Source organism: Chaetodon auriga, chromosome 22, assembly GCF_051107435.1.
Source record: "Chaetodon auriga isolate fChaAug3 chromosome 22, fChaAug3.hap1, whole genome shotgun sequence".
Classification (NCBI taxonomy): domain Eukaryota; kingdom Metazoa; phylum Chordata; class Actinopteri; order Chaetodontiformes; family Chaetodontidae; genus Chaetodon; species Chaetodon auriga.
Window position 1 is genome coordinate 2943008 of NC_135095.1, and position 15921 is coordinate 2958928.

At 43.2% G+C, this 15921-nt stretch overlaps 1 protein-coding gene across 1 annotated transcript; it reads right to left on the reverse strand.

Annotated features, from left to right (window-relative positions):
• Positions 1-564: 564 nt before the first annotated feature.
• lemd3 (LEM domain containing 3) lies at positions 565-15536 on the reverse strand. The gene is made up of 13 exons (XM_076721892.1): positions 13717-15536; positions 11319-11359; positions 10339-10408; positions 9231-9304; positions 8690-8769; positions 8450-8595; positions 7807-7908; positions 6669-6771; positions 6324-6502; positions 5835-5916; positions 5627-5732; positions 5449-5527; positions 565-3360 (listed from the first exon to the last, which is right to left on the reverse strand). The coding sequence occupies exons 1-13, from the start codon at positions 15173-15175 to the stop codon at positions 3182-3184; spliced, it is 2700 nt and encodes an 899-aa protein (XP_076578007.1). The 5' UTR covers positions 15176-15536; the 3' UTR covers positions 565-3181.
• Between the last annotated feature and the right edge of the window lie 385 nt (positions 15537-15921).

Sequence of the window (15921 nt, forward strand, 5' to 3'; positions counted from 1 at the left end):
GAAATGGCACCTGATGAAGAGCTGAGTTTACTTCACAATCTAATGTTTATGTATTTTTTTTCTGTTTGTATATTATAGCATCATGTCTTATTTAATATGGAACACTTGCTGCACACATGGACACACATTAGATGACCAAGCAATGCTGCATGGCACTGTATACTTTTGACTTAAATTCTTAATTTCTCCCTATTACTTCATTTTATTTTTTTTTTATTTTTTTTTTTTGTGAAGCATCTTTGTGTACCCAGAACAGCTCTTTATAGAAAAAATGTATTATTATTATTATTATTATTATTATTATTATTATTATTACTATTATGAAATTGTCTAGTTATCTATTATTGAAAGCAGAAATGTTTCTGTAAGAGTGTATAAATGGGAGTTTGACTTGATGTGAAAAGGTGAAGCTTTAATGAGATGAAGAAACTAGGCCCAGACCTTAATGGACTGTTTAACTGAGGCGTTTAAGGTACTAAATGGAAGGTATTTAGGACTTGAACATTACACAGATGAAATGTTTCTGCCCTGTGTGTGCAAATGACAGAGAAGCACAACAAACGGTTTAAAAACCCCTAATAAACCTTTAATTTTAGCTGTTTGTACAATTGACAAATTACATTAAAACATCTGTATCTTTTTAAATGTCTGTAGTATTGTACACCTCCCCCCTCTGGCTAGCAGGTTAGGGATACTGGTAACTCCAAACATACAATGCAATGGAAATAAAGCTGCATATAATAGTACATATTACAGTTATATCAATGTACAGTGTTTACATAAAATACATCAGAGGAAAAGGATGCATCCAGAAGGACGCATGTAAAGGTGGAGCACAAGCCTGGAGACGTGCCGTCACATCAAACCAACATTTACATGCAGCCTCACTACAGTCAGTGTGGGCTGAGACGCTGCAGGTGCACAATTCTGCTGGAGACGTACAAAAATAGATTGCAGTGATGCACTATCAACTGGCTTATTTATGAAAGTGTTCACTTTATTTTCATTTACACATCCTGACATTGTTTGGAAGCGGATATAAGGTAGATGAATCGATGTCTTGATGAAAAAAAAAAAAAAAAAAATACGACACACAAACCGATCAGCCACAACACTCAAACCACTGACAGGTGAAAAACACCGTTACAATGCAATGTTCAGCTGGGAAACCCCGGGTCTTAGCACTGATGTGGAGCCACTTTGACAAGCATCACCCACCCAAATACCATTGCAGATCAAGCAGTTTAAGGTGTCGACCTGACCCCCAAAGTCCCCAGACCCCAATACGATCGAGTGTCCGTGGGAAGTGCCAGAACAACTCTGATCCTTGGAGGATCCACCTCACAACCAACAGGACTGAAAGGATCTGCCGCCAGCCACCACAGAGAAACCCCCAGAGGTCCTGCGTCCATGCCTTGATGGGGCAAGGCGCTTTGGGCTTAATGGGGGGGGGGGGGGGGCTGACAGTATGAGACAAGCCGTTTTCACGCTGTGGCTGATCGGTGTGTGTAACAGGTCTAGTGACATTAAAATAGTACACCACGACTGATTTTAAAAAATAATAATAAATAGAGAAGCATTTGGTTTAATATCAAAGGAAACCGCTACAAAACACCAAATTTGAAGATGTCAACCTAAACTACATCTATGGCAGGCCTTACTCACCCTTTAATCTGTTTCAACATTTCTTAAATCCAGGACATTCTCCAGTAATGCAGTGCCAGTCTTAAAAAAGCACAAATTTAAGGCACAGTTGGGTTGTCTGCTGCAGCAGGTTTTGAACACTTGAAATGTGCATCATTTGTACAATTTCACACTGCAAATACTGAATCCAACTTTCAATTCACTGCATTAAAAATGAAATTATGTCTGGCAACTCCTGGATTTTGAGCATTTTCTGGAAAAAAAAAAAAAAAAAAACCCTCAAGGAACAGGAATCCCTAAATTCAATGTTGGAATATTTGGGGGTATTACAAACTGTCAATATCCCCACAGGACACCTTATGACAAAAAGAGTGGTAGCATCACTACAAGAGGCTGATATGATCAAAGACCGGTGCTGACACTGTCAGATTCCATCATGACAGGAAACACCTCTGGTCTTTTGGACACGTGCACAAAGAGTTGACAATACACACCACTTGTTCAGGTTTGGAAATACAAATCAATGAGGGGACGCACCAACAGTGAAAATGACCCAACTTGAAAAAGGTAAATAATAAAAATAATAACTAATAATAATAACTTGGGAATATATTGGGTTATATCTGGAGAAGAAAGCTGCAGGTGACTGTTAAAGGTACACTCCCTGATTCTGTTATATCGCTCAAAAGTGGAGAGTTTGGGAGCACTGCTGTATGCTAGAACAAAATCAAGGACAAAGGGAAAGAAAAGGCCATACATGGAATACATGGAGCAAACAACAAACACAGTGGCTGAGTCAACATCCTGTTGCCCTGTTCCATCAGCTGAACCCGAGGCAAACGCTGCCCGAGAGGCTGCAGCAGCACATGCCTCGGGGAGCGTTCGCCTCCAGCTCCAGATGTACTCTGCAGCGGTAAGAGAGCAGCAAGAAAATGTGAGCTTATGGTTTGCTTTTAATACAGAGGATGTGATAAAGCTTGTGCCACCATTCACGTGTATTTACAGCACAGCCTCTACAAGTCTGTTCATGCCTTCCTCACTTGACTAAATAATAATAATAATAAGAAGAATAACAAGGAGTACACTGAACATCTTCAGGAAATTAACACCCACACTGTGTTGTATTGAAAGCTTACATAGAGGCATACTCTGATACATGCAGCCATTTCCATACAGTGCCCAAATGAACTCCATCATGGCATCAGTTAGACTGTGGAAGAGAAGGAGGGAGGGTTAGAGTCTCTGCACACATCTTAAATATTCCAGAAGAACTTTGCTTCCTTGTTATATCCATGACATGTCTAATACAAAGATTACAGAAAACAAACACTGCACCGCCGAACAGCTTCTCTTGCAAAGAATCTGTGTTGAAAAAAGAAAAACAAACGAAAAAAAAAAAAAAAAAAAAAAAAAAGCTCTCCCGTGACACAGACTGAGGTCTTCCCCGTTATAAAGCAGTGAGGGCGCAGCAGCAGCCTGGTGCTGTCATGCTAGGAGGGCACAGAGGAGAATGCTAAATCTACTGCTAATGCTGATCTCATGAGAAGCCCGAACAGTTGGCTGAGCCGCGGTGCTGCAGGCGGGGCGTAGTGTTCATGGTGCTTGTGGTGTTCAGATGGAGGCTGGAGGCCTTCAGGGGCGTGCTGCAGCCCTGGGCCTGTGGGAAGCGCTGGTGGTATCGGTCCAAACGCAGATACTTCACAGTCACCAGCTTACCTGTCAAAGCAAAGTCACAGTCACTACTGTGTTCAATACATCACGTTAGAGTTTACAGTTTCCCCTGAGGGAGCCACGCAGGAACACTCATCCAAGAACTGATGAGTCAAAAGCAACAGGCAGGACGCTGACACAGCGTCACCTTCTACTGCTGTTCCAAAATTCACCAAATCCTCCCACATAAAGTATCTGGTAAATGATGGAGATGGTGACTGAGGAACAGCTCAATTCTCTGGCGTCTCTGCTTTAATTAGACTGTGAAACAATATCTTTTTTCCATTGTAAGATGTGCATCAGCGGGAGTTCAGGCTGAGTTCAACTCTTTGTTAAGATAACACAAGGAGCTGCGTAGGTGTGTTGCTACAAGTGAGAAGATGAAACACAGTCCAGACAGCCCAGTTTCATCATCTGCAAGTCTGAAAACTCGACCACAAAACACCAAAACACTGCTCAGTGATGTCAGTATGAACGAGGTCTGACAAACTCTGTATGCTTAAAATGCAGTGTTTGTCAAGTGGTCCAACATCTGCTCGGAGATCTCAGACGGGCAAACTCAGCGTATATCTCTTCTAAAGACTCACTGAACTGATGGGATTTCTTTCTTTCTATGTTTTATATCGCCATTATAGGTTTAAAGAGTCAAATAGATTCAAACTCAGTTTTTCACAACACCGAACATCTCGACTTTATTGTCTTTAAGCCATTTTGCCACAACTTTGGAAGTGTGCTGCTTGGGGGTCACTGTCCATTTGGAAGACCCATCTGCGACCAAGCAAGTGCAGCAGTCAATTCAGTGTATGCATGTATACTTCTGACCCGCTGGAATTGTGATGTAGTAAATTCTAAGTGAAAGAGTGAAATACTATAGACAACAGTCTGTAAAGAGACTCTCCGAAACTATAGTTTAACATGAAATCTGTGGAGTGGTTAAAAATGAGTTTTAGTAACTTCAATCTAAACGTATGTAAAAGTCCAAATTCAACTGTATGGTCTCAATCTGACTGACTTTTATTATTTGCTATTACTGTAAAGCTTACTGTAACTTTGGTTTGAAAGCTAATTTCTAAATGAAGTTATCATTATCTGAACCCCATCCCAGCCAAACTGAAGACCACTGAAACTGTAACAAAACAATGGGACAATGGTCGTGTTTCCATCTAACCGTCGAGTGGATCTGACGCACACTTTAGTGTTTGTGAAAAAAAGAAAACCTGAATTAGCTGGTTTGGAACGAAGCAGTACAAGTTGTATGTCAATCACCACTAAACCTTAAAGAAGAAGTGACAAAACCAGTTGACTTGGCTTTTTACCAGAGGAAATGAAGAGACGCTATGAAATATCTGGGAAGACGTCAACAGTGGAAACACCCTCTACTTCTTCTTTCAGAGTGGAAACAGCTGATCGGTCATGTGACTTGTTCCTTACCTCAGAACTTCTTCAGAAATCAAAAGCATTACTTATTTTCTAAATAGGCAAAATCCACTTCAGTGTAAAAGCCTTTTTGCTAAATTTTGTACATTTTTTTCTTCAAATATTGCCTTTTCTAATCCAATACTTCCAGCCGCACATCAAAATACACTGATGGAAACACAGCCAATGACGGCCACTTCACACAGTGATTTGTATGGTGTTGGGCTGTAACTGTCACTTTTTGTATGAACAACCAAACTTTGGAGATTTGGTTTCAACATGGGTAAGGACAGCATGCTCCTCGCTCCATCATGTAGTGCGTTCGGAAGCATAACCCTGCCTTTATGCTGCATTCGGACCACTGTGTCGCCTCATAACACTGCTCAAACATAATGGAATCTTGCTGTTCTGGGTAAGGAAAACTGTCATTTTTAAGGAATAACTAACGTTGAGGGGAAACAGAACCCACCCACCCGCCTGTTTGATAGCAATATAAACTGTTTTAAGACTGATCAGCCTTCAGATCTCATGAAGAAATTGTTCAAACTAGACTTCCTGGATCGTATATCATCTGCTCTGTACGTGTAGCAACACAGCCACCCAAACACAGTCCCTTGTTTTGTTCTCTTCTCTTAGTGCCGTTGTGCTCTGAATGAAAGTGTTAAGTGTGTCATTTACCATCAAACCAGGAGCCATGAAGTGCCTTGAAGGCTTTCCCTGAGTGCTCTGCGGAGAGACACTTCACATAGACGCAGCCCTGTGGAGACAGCGGGAAGCATGTCGTGACATCACTGCAAGTCACAGAATGGAGGTGTGACGTCGAAGTTTGCTTACGGCTCGTTGGGACGGCGCATACCTCTCGTGAGTTCTTGTCGACAGCGATGTGGACGATGCCGTCATTGTCGATGCACTTCTCCAGGATGGCCTCGTGGATGGCTAGATCCCAGTTCTCCCCGACCTCCCTGAAAACGCACATACAAAGAAGTTAAAAGCAGAAGCCGAATCAGGCTCGATTTGGTCACCACTGACAGCGCGTGGAACAAGCAGCGCAGGAAGGTACTCACATGACTGGATCAAACATGTTTCTGATCTTCAGACATGGAGTCAGGCTGTTGGGAGGTGAATTCCTCCGATCTAGAGGGAAAGCTGGAGAAACACAATCAACTGATGATTACGTCAGAACGCACAGATGGTTCAGAGCAGTCCAATTAATGTGTCAACTGGCATGAACGGCGGAGTCACAGCGAGTCTGTTTTCTTGGATCTGAACAACACTGAACAAGTTCACTTTGCTTTTTTCGGTTCAGATGAACAAGAGCTCGACTTGAGTGGGTATGTGCACACAAACTGCTGCAGACAGTGAACACACTCGCGGGGGGGGGGGTTATACTTGGTTCATTGCACAGAGAATACAGGACCATCTATTGTCAGTGAAGTGCTGCTGCCTATCAGATCTAACTGTCTCTTTACCCACGATCCCTGGCTTTTTCAGCTTTCTGATGAGTCCTTTGTGCAAAGACATGCTCTCTGGAGAAATGTCTTTTTGTGTGTTACCTTTTCCCTGCCAGACTTTGGAGGGCATCGAGGAGAGTTTGTCACAACTGAGAGAAGGCTGGATCCACCTCCAGACCAGGAAGTCTGCTCCACCAATCCTCTGAGTCTCTGTTCGGATCCTTGACTCGTTGGCAGAGAGGAAGTTCTCAGCCTTCTCCCAAATCTTCTTCATTTTCTTCCTGTAAAATACCAGACATAAGCTCCTCCATTGATGGATCAATAGATATAAAGTCAGTCACTTCTCCATAAAAGTCACGACAGAAAACTGACTGAGTAACATCACCGCAACATTTGCGACATGAATGCAGCCACATTAGCGTGTGCTGCGGCGTTGTGCGTACTGACCGGTCCTGAGGCTGAACCAGGGAGTCTCTGACATGAGGAATGGGCAGGTAGGGCTGCAGGTCCTGATTCTCTTGGCAAGCCTCGCTGTGGGTCCTCAAGACATCTGAAAAACAACACAGTTAGGAGGAATGAAAGATTAAAGCAGAAGGACAGAATACAGTACAAATCCATGACGTCGCCTGACACAAAAGACCAAGATATCGAGCACATGTTTTCATTTCATATATTCCAAAGCAGCTATTCACATGAAATGGAGAGCAGACATTGGCATTAGCTGATAAAACGACACAGACAAAGGAATTGTAACATTCCACTCAGTAAAAACAGTTATGTGCAATAAAGTGGAATGACAACGGAAATAAAAACTTGAACACGGGAAGAAAAAGCAGTAAACCAGCTGACTCGTTGTTTGACCTTGATGATTTTAGACGCTGAAATCCAAGAAAATGAGAGAAACGAATGAAATGAGCTGACTTCTATCGGCAATCGAAGACCTCGAGTTACTGCAAACATTACTGGTAAATCTGCCACCATTAGCAATCACTGTGAAGTCCATAAAGCCTGCAGTTTACCTTTGTGGGCCAATAAAGAAAATGTTGGTCTGAACAAAATTCTTGTTAAGGTTTGGATGGTGAATTGATGTCCTTAGCCTCTGCATGCACAGTGCATTCTCCCATCACATGCACAATCCACACGTCTGTCAACACGACTGAGTTTTCAGGTAAGCTTTCATTGTATCACTGGAGTGAGAATATTCATATAAAGCTGGGCTCACAGGAAACATTTAACACCTTCTGCTAGCTGCTGCTTGCTAGCTGTTACCGTGTGGGATGTAGCTTAATTGAGCAGGCTAACTGAGGAGTTTTAATTAATGGATTTTCATTCACTCCTTATAGTAAAATATGTCTTTTATGAATTCTAAGCAAGTACTTTCCTCACTAGTTAACTTGCTTGCTAGCTAACTCGCCATATGGCACATTTCACTTTGTATGCATATGCCAAATTAATCTTCAGTGAAAGTGTTAAATGAGTCACCTCGTTTGAAAAGAAAAAAAAAACCAGAGGGTTTCCATCTTGATTGTTACTGGGATTCTGAGGACTGGACTCACACAGATGAGAGCGACAACCACTTCCTTACCGATAATCCTCTCCACCATGTCGTACATCTGCCTGGTCTCCTCCTCTTCTCTCCTCCATCGATACTTCACGTAGCAGACCACGCTCCACACACAGCCGACCACTGCACAGGAGCACACACACACACACACACGGCATCCACAGGTTCAAACACTGCCGGGAAACTGCTCAAATAAGCCCCTTCTGCTGTCAACCGTCATGAAATATGGATACGAATTTTGAAAAAGCCCCTTAATCGACAACTTCGCAAAACATGTTTTTCTTTGACGTCTCTGTGTAGGATGTCAACATGTCTGGCTTTGGTGACTTCTAGTGTTATTATTGACCATAGTGGTCAGTCCTGAAGCATCATTTCTTCAGGACTTCATCCTTATTCCACCCATTTTTTTTTCTTCAGCATTATTTTCTCTTGATATCAAAAATGAAAGACACATTCTAAAGAAGGAAATCAGGCTGTATATGTCGGTCAACACTGTAACAGTTCTCATCTCTGCTGTGTTCTTTTAATTGTTCGGTCGTCAGTAGTGACACTGGCAGTGCGACCGTAAACAGGTTGCGGTAATCAATCGTGGGCTTTGGGAAAACACAATTAACTGTGATGTAACATGTTTCAGGCCTGCTGTTGTTTATGCTGTGCGGCTCACCAACTGCGATGAGAAAGACTCTGCTGATGACGGTGAGGAAAGCTCGGCGGAAGCGGCACGTGAAGGGCATCTTGGGATGTGTGGACTCCATCCGAGATATCTCAGACACATCGGTCACTGGATCATCGGCGACCTGTCCAGTCAGCCTGCAATCGCACGCGTGCACACACACACACAGTGAGTACAGACGTCACATGCAAGGCCTGTGATCACCATGGATTCATATATATCATGTTTTACCTTATCCCAACATCCTGGCCTGTCCGGATGATCCACTCCAGAGAAGTCTGAATGAAGTTTTCAAACTCTTGATTCTGACCCTAAAACAAGACACATGGCACTGATGAGAGGAACAGCACAGATGTAAAGATCTAGACCAATCTTTGTGCAAACAGGTCCGGACTGGGATACAGTCAGGGGCACGGATGTATATGTGGAGATGTGACCAAGTGTGTTTTTCATGTGTTGTGTGTATCAGTGTGTTGCTGTGAGTATATCTGTGTGTTTCTGTCTGTGTTGGCTATGAAATCAAATCTCTCTCTGGGATAAGGACTATCCATCATCTTTGCGCAAGAGATAAAACCAAAGTTTACGACTTTAAAAAGCTGCCCCACCCTCCAGAAAAAGGAAATACACTGCTCCTCTTCTGCTCCCCACTCTAAATCAGCATCTCTCTCATACCGTGCTTTCATACTGGACTCGAAATGTCTAATCCACATAGCATGAAATCTCTGCTTGTTGGAAAAACTCAGCAATGATGCTGACAGACCAGCGGACATACCAGTAAATACGTCGAGGCCTCCTCCATGGACAGACTCCTGTTTGGATGCTGCTGGTCCCCGCAGTCATGCTGGCCTGCAATCACATTATCAACCCATCACTGACGATGCTTGTCACTGTGTGTTTTACACTCATTCAAACTGTAAATGCAAAATCAAGCTACACACTGCTGGATTCTGCTTAATTATCACGTGTACATCGAGCAAAACAATAAGCAAATAGATGCATTATTTGCTCAGTACAACCACGATTCCAAAAAAAAGTTGGGTCACTCAACGGGATGATTTGCTAATTCTTATACAGACATACAGTATGTCAACTGAAAACCATACCAAGACAATATATTTAATGTTTTACTTCATCAGCCTCATTGATTTTTGTAAATATATGTTAATTCTAAATCTGATGTCAGCAACAGGTTTCAAACAAGTTGGTACAGGAGCAGCTAAAGACTGGGAAAGATGTGAATGCTTCAAAAAACCTGTTTGGATCATTCCACAGGTAAACAGGTTCATCGGTAACAGGTGAGAGTATCATGATCCTGGACAGGCTCAGTCGTTCACAAGCGAGGATGGAGAGAGGTTCACCACTTTGTGAACACATGATTGGATAACATTTGCTCAGGAACTCTTTGAAAAACTGCTGCCAGTAAACAGGGTTTCTCTGGAAATGACTGCACTCGGTCTCTGTTTACACTTTAGAGTCACATCTTTTTTTGCAATCCGGGTTGTAACCATTAAAAGCTGGAAAACAGCAACGTGCTCATTGCTTCTATTTGTCTAATGAGTACACTTAAACATTTCCTACAGTGTCTGGACCTTGTGTGAGCTATCAAAGTAGTGAATATACAGTCAAATGTGTCAAAGATCTGGTCCATTTTCCTGTTAAATGATCATTTGTCCCTGCGTTGGGTAGCAGCTTGTGGGCCCTGTGACATGCTCCATCTGCCTCTTGTGATGCAACATACCTTCAAATTGCCTTTGGATCCTACTCTCACCCAAGCAAGGAGCGAATACTCAGCAACTTTACCCAAACTTATATCTTAATAGCTTCTTAGCTTGAACTGACTCACACAGTCGGTGGACACAGTGCAGAGAGTTAACAGCTACCTGCAATATGGGCCAGGTGGTTGTGTAGATTGAGCAGCAGCTTCAGGATCAGGTCCTTCTCCGCCTTGTCCTGCAAACAACAAATACTTAGTGAACACGCGATACCATAAGATTCTGCATTTAATCATTTGTAGATCCATTCATTCTACATTCTAGTTGGGACGTCCTGGTTTCTGGTCCCAATCCGAGTCCTTTAACACCGGACATCCTGCTGACACTGAATCTGATCTGATGCTTCTACTTATTTCAGATAATGAATCTGACACATCTTGTTTATCACTAGCTTCTTCATGGAAATACAGAGGGTCTTAGTTGAGAAATATTAAGTTTAGAAGCTTAAATTAGAGATTTGATTAGATATGAAAGTTCAACAGGGAGACTGTGACTCTGACACTGGCGTGATGCGATCAGCTGGAGAGAAGGCACATTACGCTGATGGACTTGTTGAAACTACAAACACTCTTCCAGTAGCAGTTGTACAGTGATGTTAGTGGAGCTTCCATCACAAATGATCTTTAAAATACAGACAGTAGCGAGCACTTTAGCCAGGCAACAGGCGACGTTACGGCCTGTTATCAACTTCCTTGAAGAATTAACGATTAGTGGCAGCTAATATGATCTGTTGCTGGCAACGTTTGGTGAAAACGGATGTCGGCAATGGCTAAAAAGGAGGAGCTGCTACTTCACTGTAGTAAGACAGTTGGTACCCTTTAGCTTTCAAGGCAATCAAAGATGGGAGGGTTGAAGGGAAGCCCTGCATCTGCGTCAGTTCACTTAAGTGCAGCCACGAGAGCAAGTTTAATTCATTACCACGGCACAACTTGAGCTGTGTTCACCGCTCACGTCCGCTATTTCCAATCTCATTCCAGCTCGAGTGTACAAAGTACTTCCTGTACTCTATATATTGAACAAAAACTTGACTACGCTACTTTGCTGTACACAGAACGAAAAGATGGGGTCAGAGGAAAATATCTACTTACATAAGTAGAGTCAAATTCGCTGCCAAAAGGGTGGCTCTTAACTGCAACAAAGGAGAAAGAGATAGAGTCAGGAGACAGAAACAACACACTGAGTAAAACCCCACTGTAAACCACCACCACGTAAAAGGCACAGGCTTGATTAGTGGAAGGAAAAACTTGGTCTTTTACAATAAGATGGCATGTTTGGAGACTGTGGACTGTGAGTGAAGTTCAGACATCACATAACACATGAGTCAGTGCACATGAAACTCAAGCCCTGAAACCTCACCACATCAGCCAGCCACTTGGAGCGCTGCCATTTCACGACATTGACCATAATCACAGTAACAAAGTACTGTAAGCTGAATTATACAGTATGGAGTGGGGAGATAACTTTTTTTTTTAAGCTGAAACATATTTTTACACTGGTATGACAGTGTTAACGCTCAGATGGAAAATGTAAACCCCACTTTCCCTGCAAGCCCCACCTATCGACATACATTATATTCACACACACTGTTCAAGAACAATTCAACCTCACAGCATTTTAAACACTCTTATGGAAACGTAATGCTGACGGGCTCATAACACAGTGAAGAATAATACTACCGGTTACACACCAAGTGACCGTGAAAATAGAAATCTCCGTGTAATGTAATGCAAATCGACAGTCCTGTGAAACGTGTCATTTTTAACTGCTGATACTGTGTCGAAGAGGTGCTGAAATCCATAGTAATCCACAGTAATTCTTTAGATTATATTATATTAGACTAGCCTTTATTGTCTCCCTTAGAAGAAATCTGTGTGTGTGTGTGTGAATTCAGGAGTCACAGTCGTACAGCAACACATGCGTACAAACAAACTACAGTTAACTTGCAGCATCACACCCAGATCTCTCTCTCTATCTATCTATATATATAAATACAGATACTTCTGCTACAATCAAAACTCCTCTCACCTCCACTGTACTGCATGGTGGTACAAGTTTCTAACGGAACTTAAAATAAGACTGTAATTACATGGTGCACAGCTAGACAATACTTTCCATAAATGGGAAAAATCTGTCTTCTTGTGATCTGAGTGAAAACTGAGGAATAGGTTATGCAGGGACGGTTGACCTGGATGACCAACAATGTGACAACAGTTCAATTATCAGGTTTTAGTGATGATCTTTAAATGATCCCCCTCCAAAGCAGACAAAGCAAATCTTTTTATGCTATGTTATTTGTCATAAGAACATTCTGGTTGTTATATGCGTAACTTTCTCTTGATTAAAAAAAAAAAATATGAGTTTATTTTCATATTAGTACAACGGTGGAATTTTCTTCTGAATGAATACAGTTGGCTTATTTGTTTCTCACCAAACTTTGCTTTTGTTGGCATATTATCACCACCTGTGGATCAGTAGAATAGTCTGACACCATTGCCAGGAGTGTGTATCACGTCACCCATGCGTGCATGAGGGGCGTCCTTGTGTGCCTGCACGACATTTCTTGGGATCTGTGAAATTATTGTAAAAGAACTGCGATCCTAACACGAATTAATTCATCAATCCTAATACTTAGTTTAGTTACGTGTGCATTATCATTTTTCTGTACTTGATGAACTGCAGATTTTGGCAACCCTCTGCAGTCACAGACTTCCTGGGAGCACATCCTTTCTGTCCACTCGTGCAGGGAATTCTGGACATTTGTATCCTTCATAAATCAAGGAGAGCTCGTGAAAGTTTGGGCCAACACTGAGCCTCTGCCTGGAGACTGCTGAAAAGTTATTCGCTTGATCACAAACTCGTCAGAAACAAGCATCTAGAGTCTGTTTGAAGGCAGGACTGAACCAACGTTGGCACCAATGTTTCTCAGAGGGGTTGGATTACATTCCCGTCAGATGACTAGCTGGTTATTACAAAGAAAATCTTGTGATGGTACCTGCAGGAGGGATAGATTGAAAATCTGGAGAACAGTGTGTGGATTCTACTTTGTCTTGTCAGTGAACACAAGCAGTGCGAGCTAATAAGCAAGTGTACAATATCTTTACTTTCTATCCTGTCTGTGCTGGAACTGATAAATACAGTGCATGTCTGAGTTCTGCTTAGTGGCAGTAGTGACAGTTCATAGCTATTTGGGACAGTTGCACAACTGTTTTAGCATTTGTGCAGAAAAACCAAAATGCTGTATGTTTCTTCTAAGCTTCTAAGGCATTTTGCCATAATGGTGTATCCAGCAGCTCTGTGTACACTGTGTATCACTCTTTCAATTACTGTCAATCACTATGGAGCGGATGATTGTTTGAACAAAACATAAATAAACATCCAAACAAAAACCCACCAACATGCCACATGGGATAAAATCTACTTAACATTGAATTTAGAACGCCACTCAACAATCAAAAGCTTCAATAGCACATCTGGTCAGATACTTACTGACTCCATCCACCTCAGAGGATCCAGAGCCCCTCATCCTGAGGTACATGAGGCCCAGCAGCAGAAAGAAGAGGCAGGCTGCAGTGAGCAGGAACATGGACAGGTAGTGTGCGCTAAAGCTGCCAGACGAGGCCACCTCTTCCCTTTTGAATTGCTGGAGCAGCTCGTCCTCCGGGACAGACACCTTCTGCTTCAGCAGTGCCTGGCTGTATGAGTGGTTGGGAGCGTGGTTGGAGTGGTTGCCCCTGTAGGTCTGGGACAGGCTGCTGTAGTTGGAGAAGCGCGGTCTCAAACCGATGCTGAACCTATTAGAGCTGCTGCTTCTGGAGGCTCCGTGATCCCCGTCGACGTGGTTGTTTTTGACGGTCTCTCCTCCATGGTTCTCGGAGAGGGACACGTAGATGGACTTCCTGGGAAAGTTGTGGCTCTGCAAGCCTCCCGATGAGTCCGATTCCCCTCTCTTTGCCTCGTCTTCTCCCCCCTCCTCTCTACGGCTTCCCACCATGTTTAGACTCTCGGGCGGGTTAACCTCTCTGGCTGCCCCTCCCGTCTGAGACCCTCGGCCGACTACGTGGGAAGGGAACACCGCTCGCGGGTGGCTCCGTCTGGGCTGCAACCTATCCCGCTGTCGGTCTGCGGCACCATGACCCCCAACCTCCTCCTCGTCCGAGTCTGAGTAATCCCCGGCTAGCTTACTAGTGTTCAAGTGAGACGCCCCACAACCATTTAAAGAGCGAGAGTTCTCCGTTCCCCCCTCATAATCGTCCTCGTCCCCCGATTCGTCGTAATCCCTCCCTTCCGCCTCAGGGCTGGATCTGGCACGAACTCCCCAGCCCAGCGAGACACTTCTCTGTCCGTCCGGATCCGGGGAAGAATTGTTGCTATTCAACGGACTCGTAGCGCCAAACTGACTCTTGATGGCCACACTCGGTGTTGTAACGGGTCTTATCTTCGGTTGTTGTTGAAAAGCAGAGCTTCGGTCTGTCCTGCCGCTGTGATTGAGGCCCTTTCTTTTCAATGGAGTTTCAGCGTCAGACTCGTCAGAGCTAAAGCCGAGGACGGAGGACTTCCGGCCCGGTCTCCTGCTAGAGCTCAGGTGCGTGACGTCATGGCTGGCTGGCCTGGATCCCGCCGTGTTGCCGCCGCCAGTGGTGCTGTTGATGGCCCCGCTGCTACGGGTTTTACCCGCTCTGGAGCCCCGCTGCTGTTGTTCTTCGCGAAGCTTCTTCAATTTCTTCAAATATACCGGACGGGTGTTTTCAGTTACCGGGCCTGGAGTGAAACCAAAGCGCTTCAGTTCGGAGAAAAGCTCCTCATCTGTTAACTGCGTTGACGCCATCTTGGACAAAACTCGGAGAAGGTTGTGTAACGGAAATGACGTAGGGGTGAAGTGGCAGCGGACCAACTGGGCTGCGTTCAAAATCGGGTGCAAGCTGTTTAGAAACGACAATGCGCACATTTCAGTTAGAAGGAATTTCTTGGATCTAAAACGTGTTCCACTAAATATAAAGAATGCCAGAAGGTAATAAATTCTTCTCCTAGTGTGGTTTTACAGCTGATGGCTATAAGCAGCAAGGGTTTAAAAATGAGAATGCCTTCTTTGAAAATGGTACAGAAATTAAATGCCGTAAATGTATCAACACTCATATTCTGAATCATTTCTGCAGTATAAGGAAAATTAGTCTACATGTATGCATAAAATTCGATTTGAAAAGGCATAAAAATGTTTTCTTTTCAACAAATGAAGAGAAGTTCTGCCATGCATTTGTCATTCATGATTGAATTTGGAGTATGTTGAACTTCGGCGTGAGAGATAAAGAAAAGATACAAAAAAAAAAAAAAAAAGGCATATTGTATTATCACATTTTTTTTTTTAGATACAAGGGAACATCAGATCAGAGAAGGGCTTTGCTGAACACCAGAGAGCATCTCTCAGGCTACAATCATCCCAAAATCTTCAGTTATGTCATGACAAATGAACCATTTCTCCAAGAGAAATGAGCAAATCCATCCTCCGATGAAGACTGTGAGCTTTAGTTGAAAGTTGAGCAAAAAGCTAGTGAGTAAGAGTTAAGTAAGCAAGGTAAGGTAAGAGTTTTTCCAAAATATTATTTCTAGGTCAAAAATGAACATCCATGCTCCCGTGAGTGTGTGCTATCACACAACAGTTAATGGTTCTGCAGATCTGGAGCAAGTCTTTCTTTA

Bases quoted from the DNA above. Each gene is read 5' to 3' on its own strand.
- lemd3 (XM_076721892.1), bottom strand. From the start codon at position 15,175: ATGTGCGCATTGTCGTTTCTAAACAGCTTGCACCCGATTTTGAACGCA. The intron at 11,360-13,716 runs GTAAGTATCTGA...CCTTTGTTGCAG, and splicing joins CTCTGAGGTGGATGGAGTCA to TTAAGAGCCACCCTTTTGGC. The intron at 7,909-8,449 runs GTGAGCCGCACA...GCTCCTGTGCAG, and splicing joins AGTCTTTCTCATCGCAGTTG to TGGTCGGCTGTGTGTGGAGC.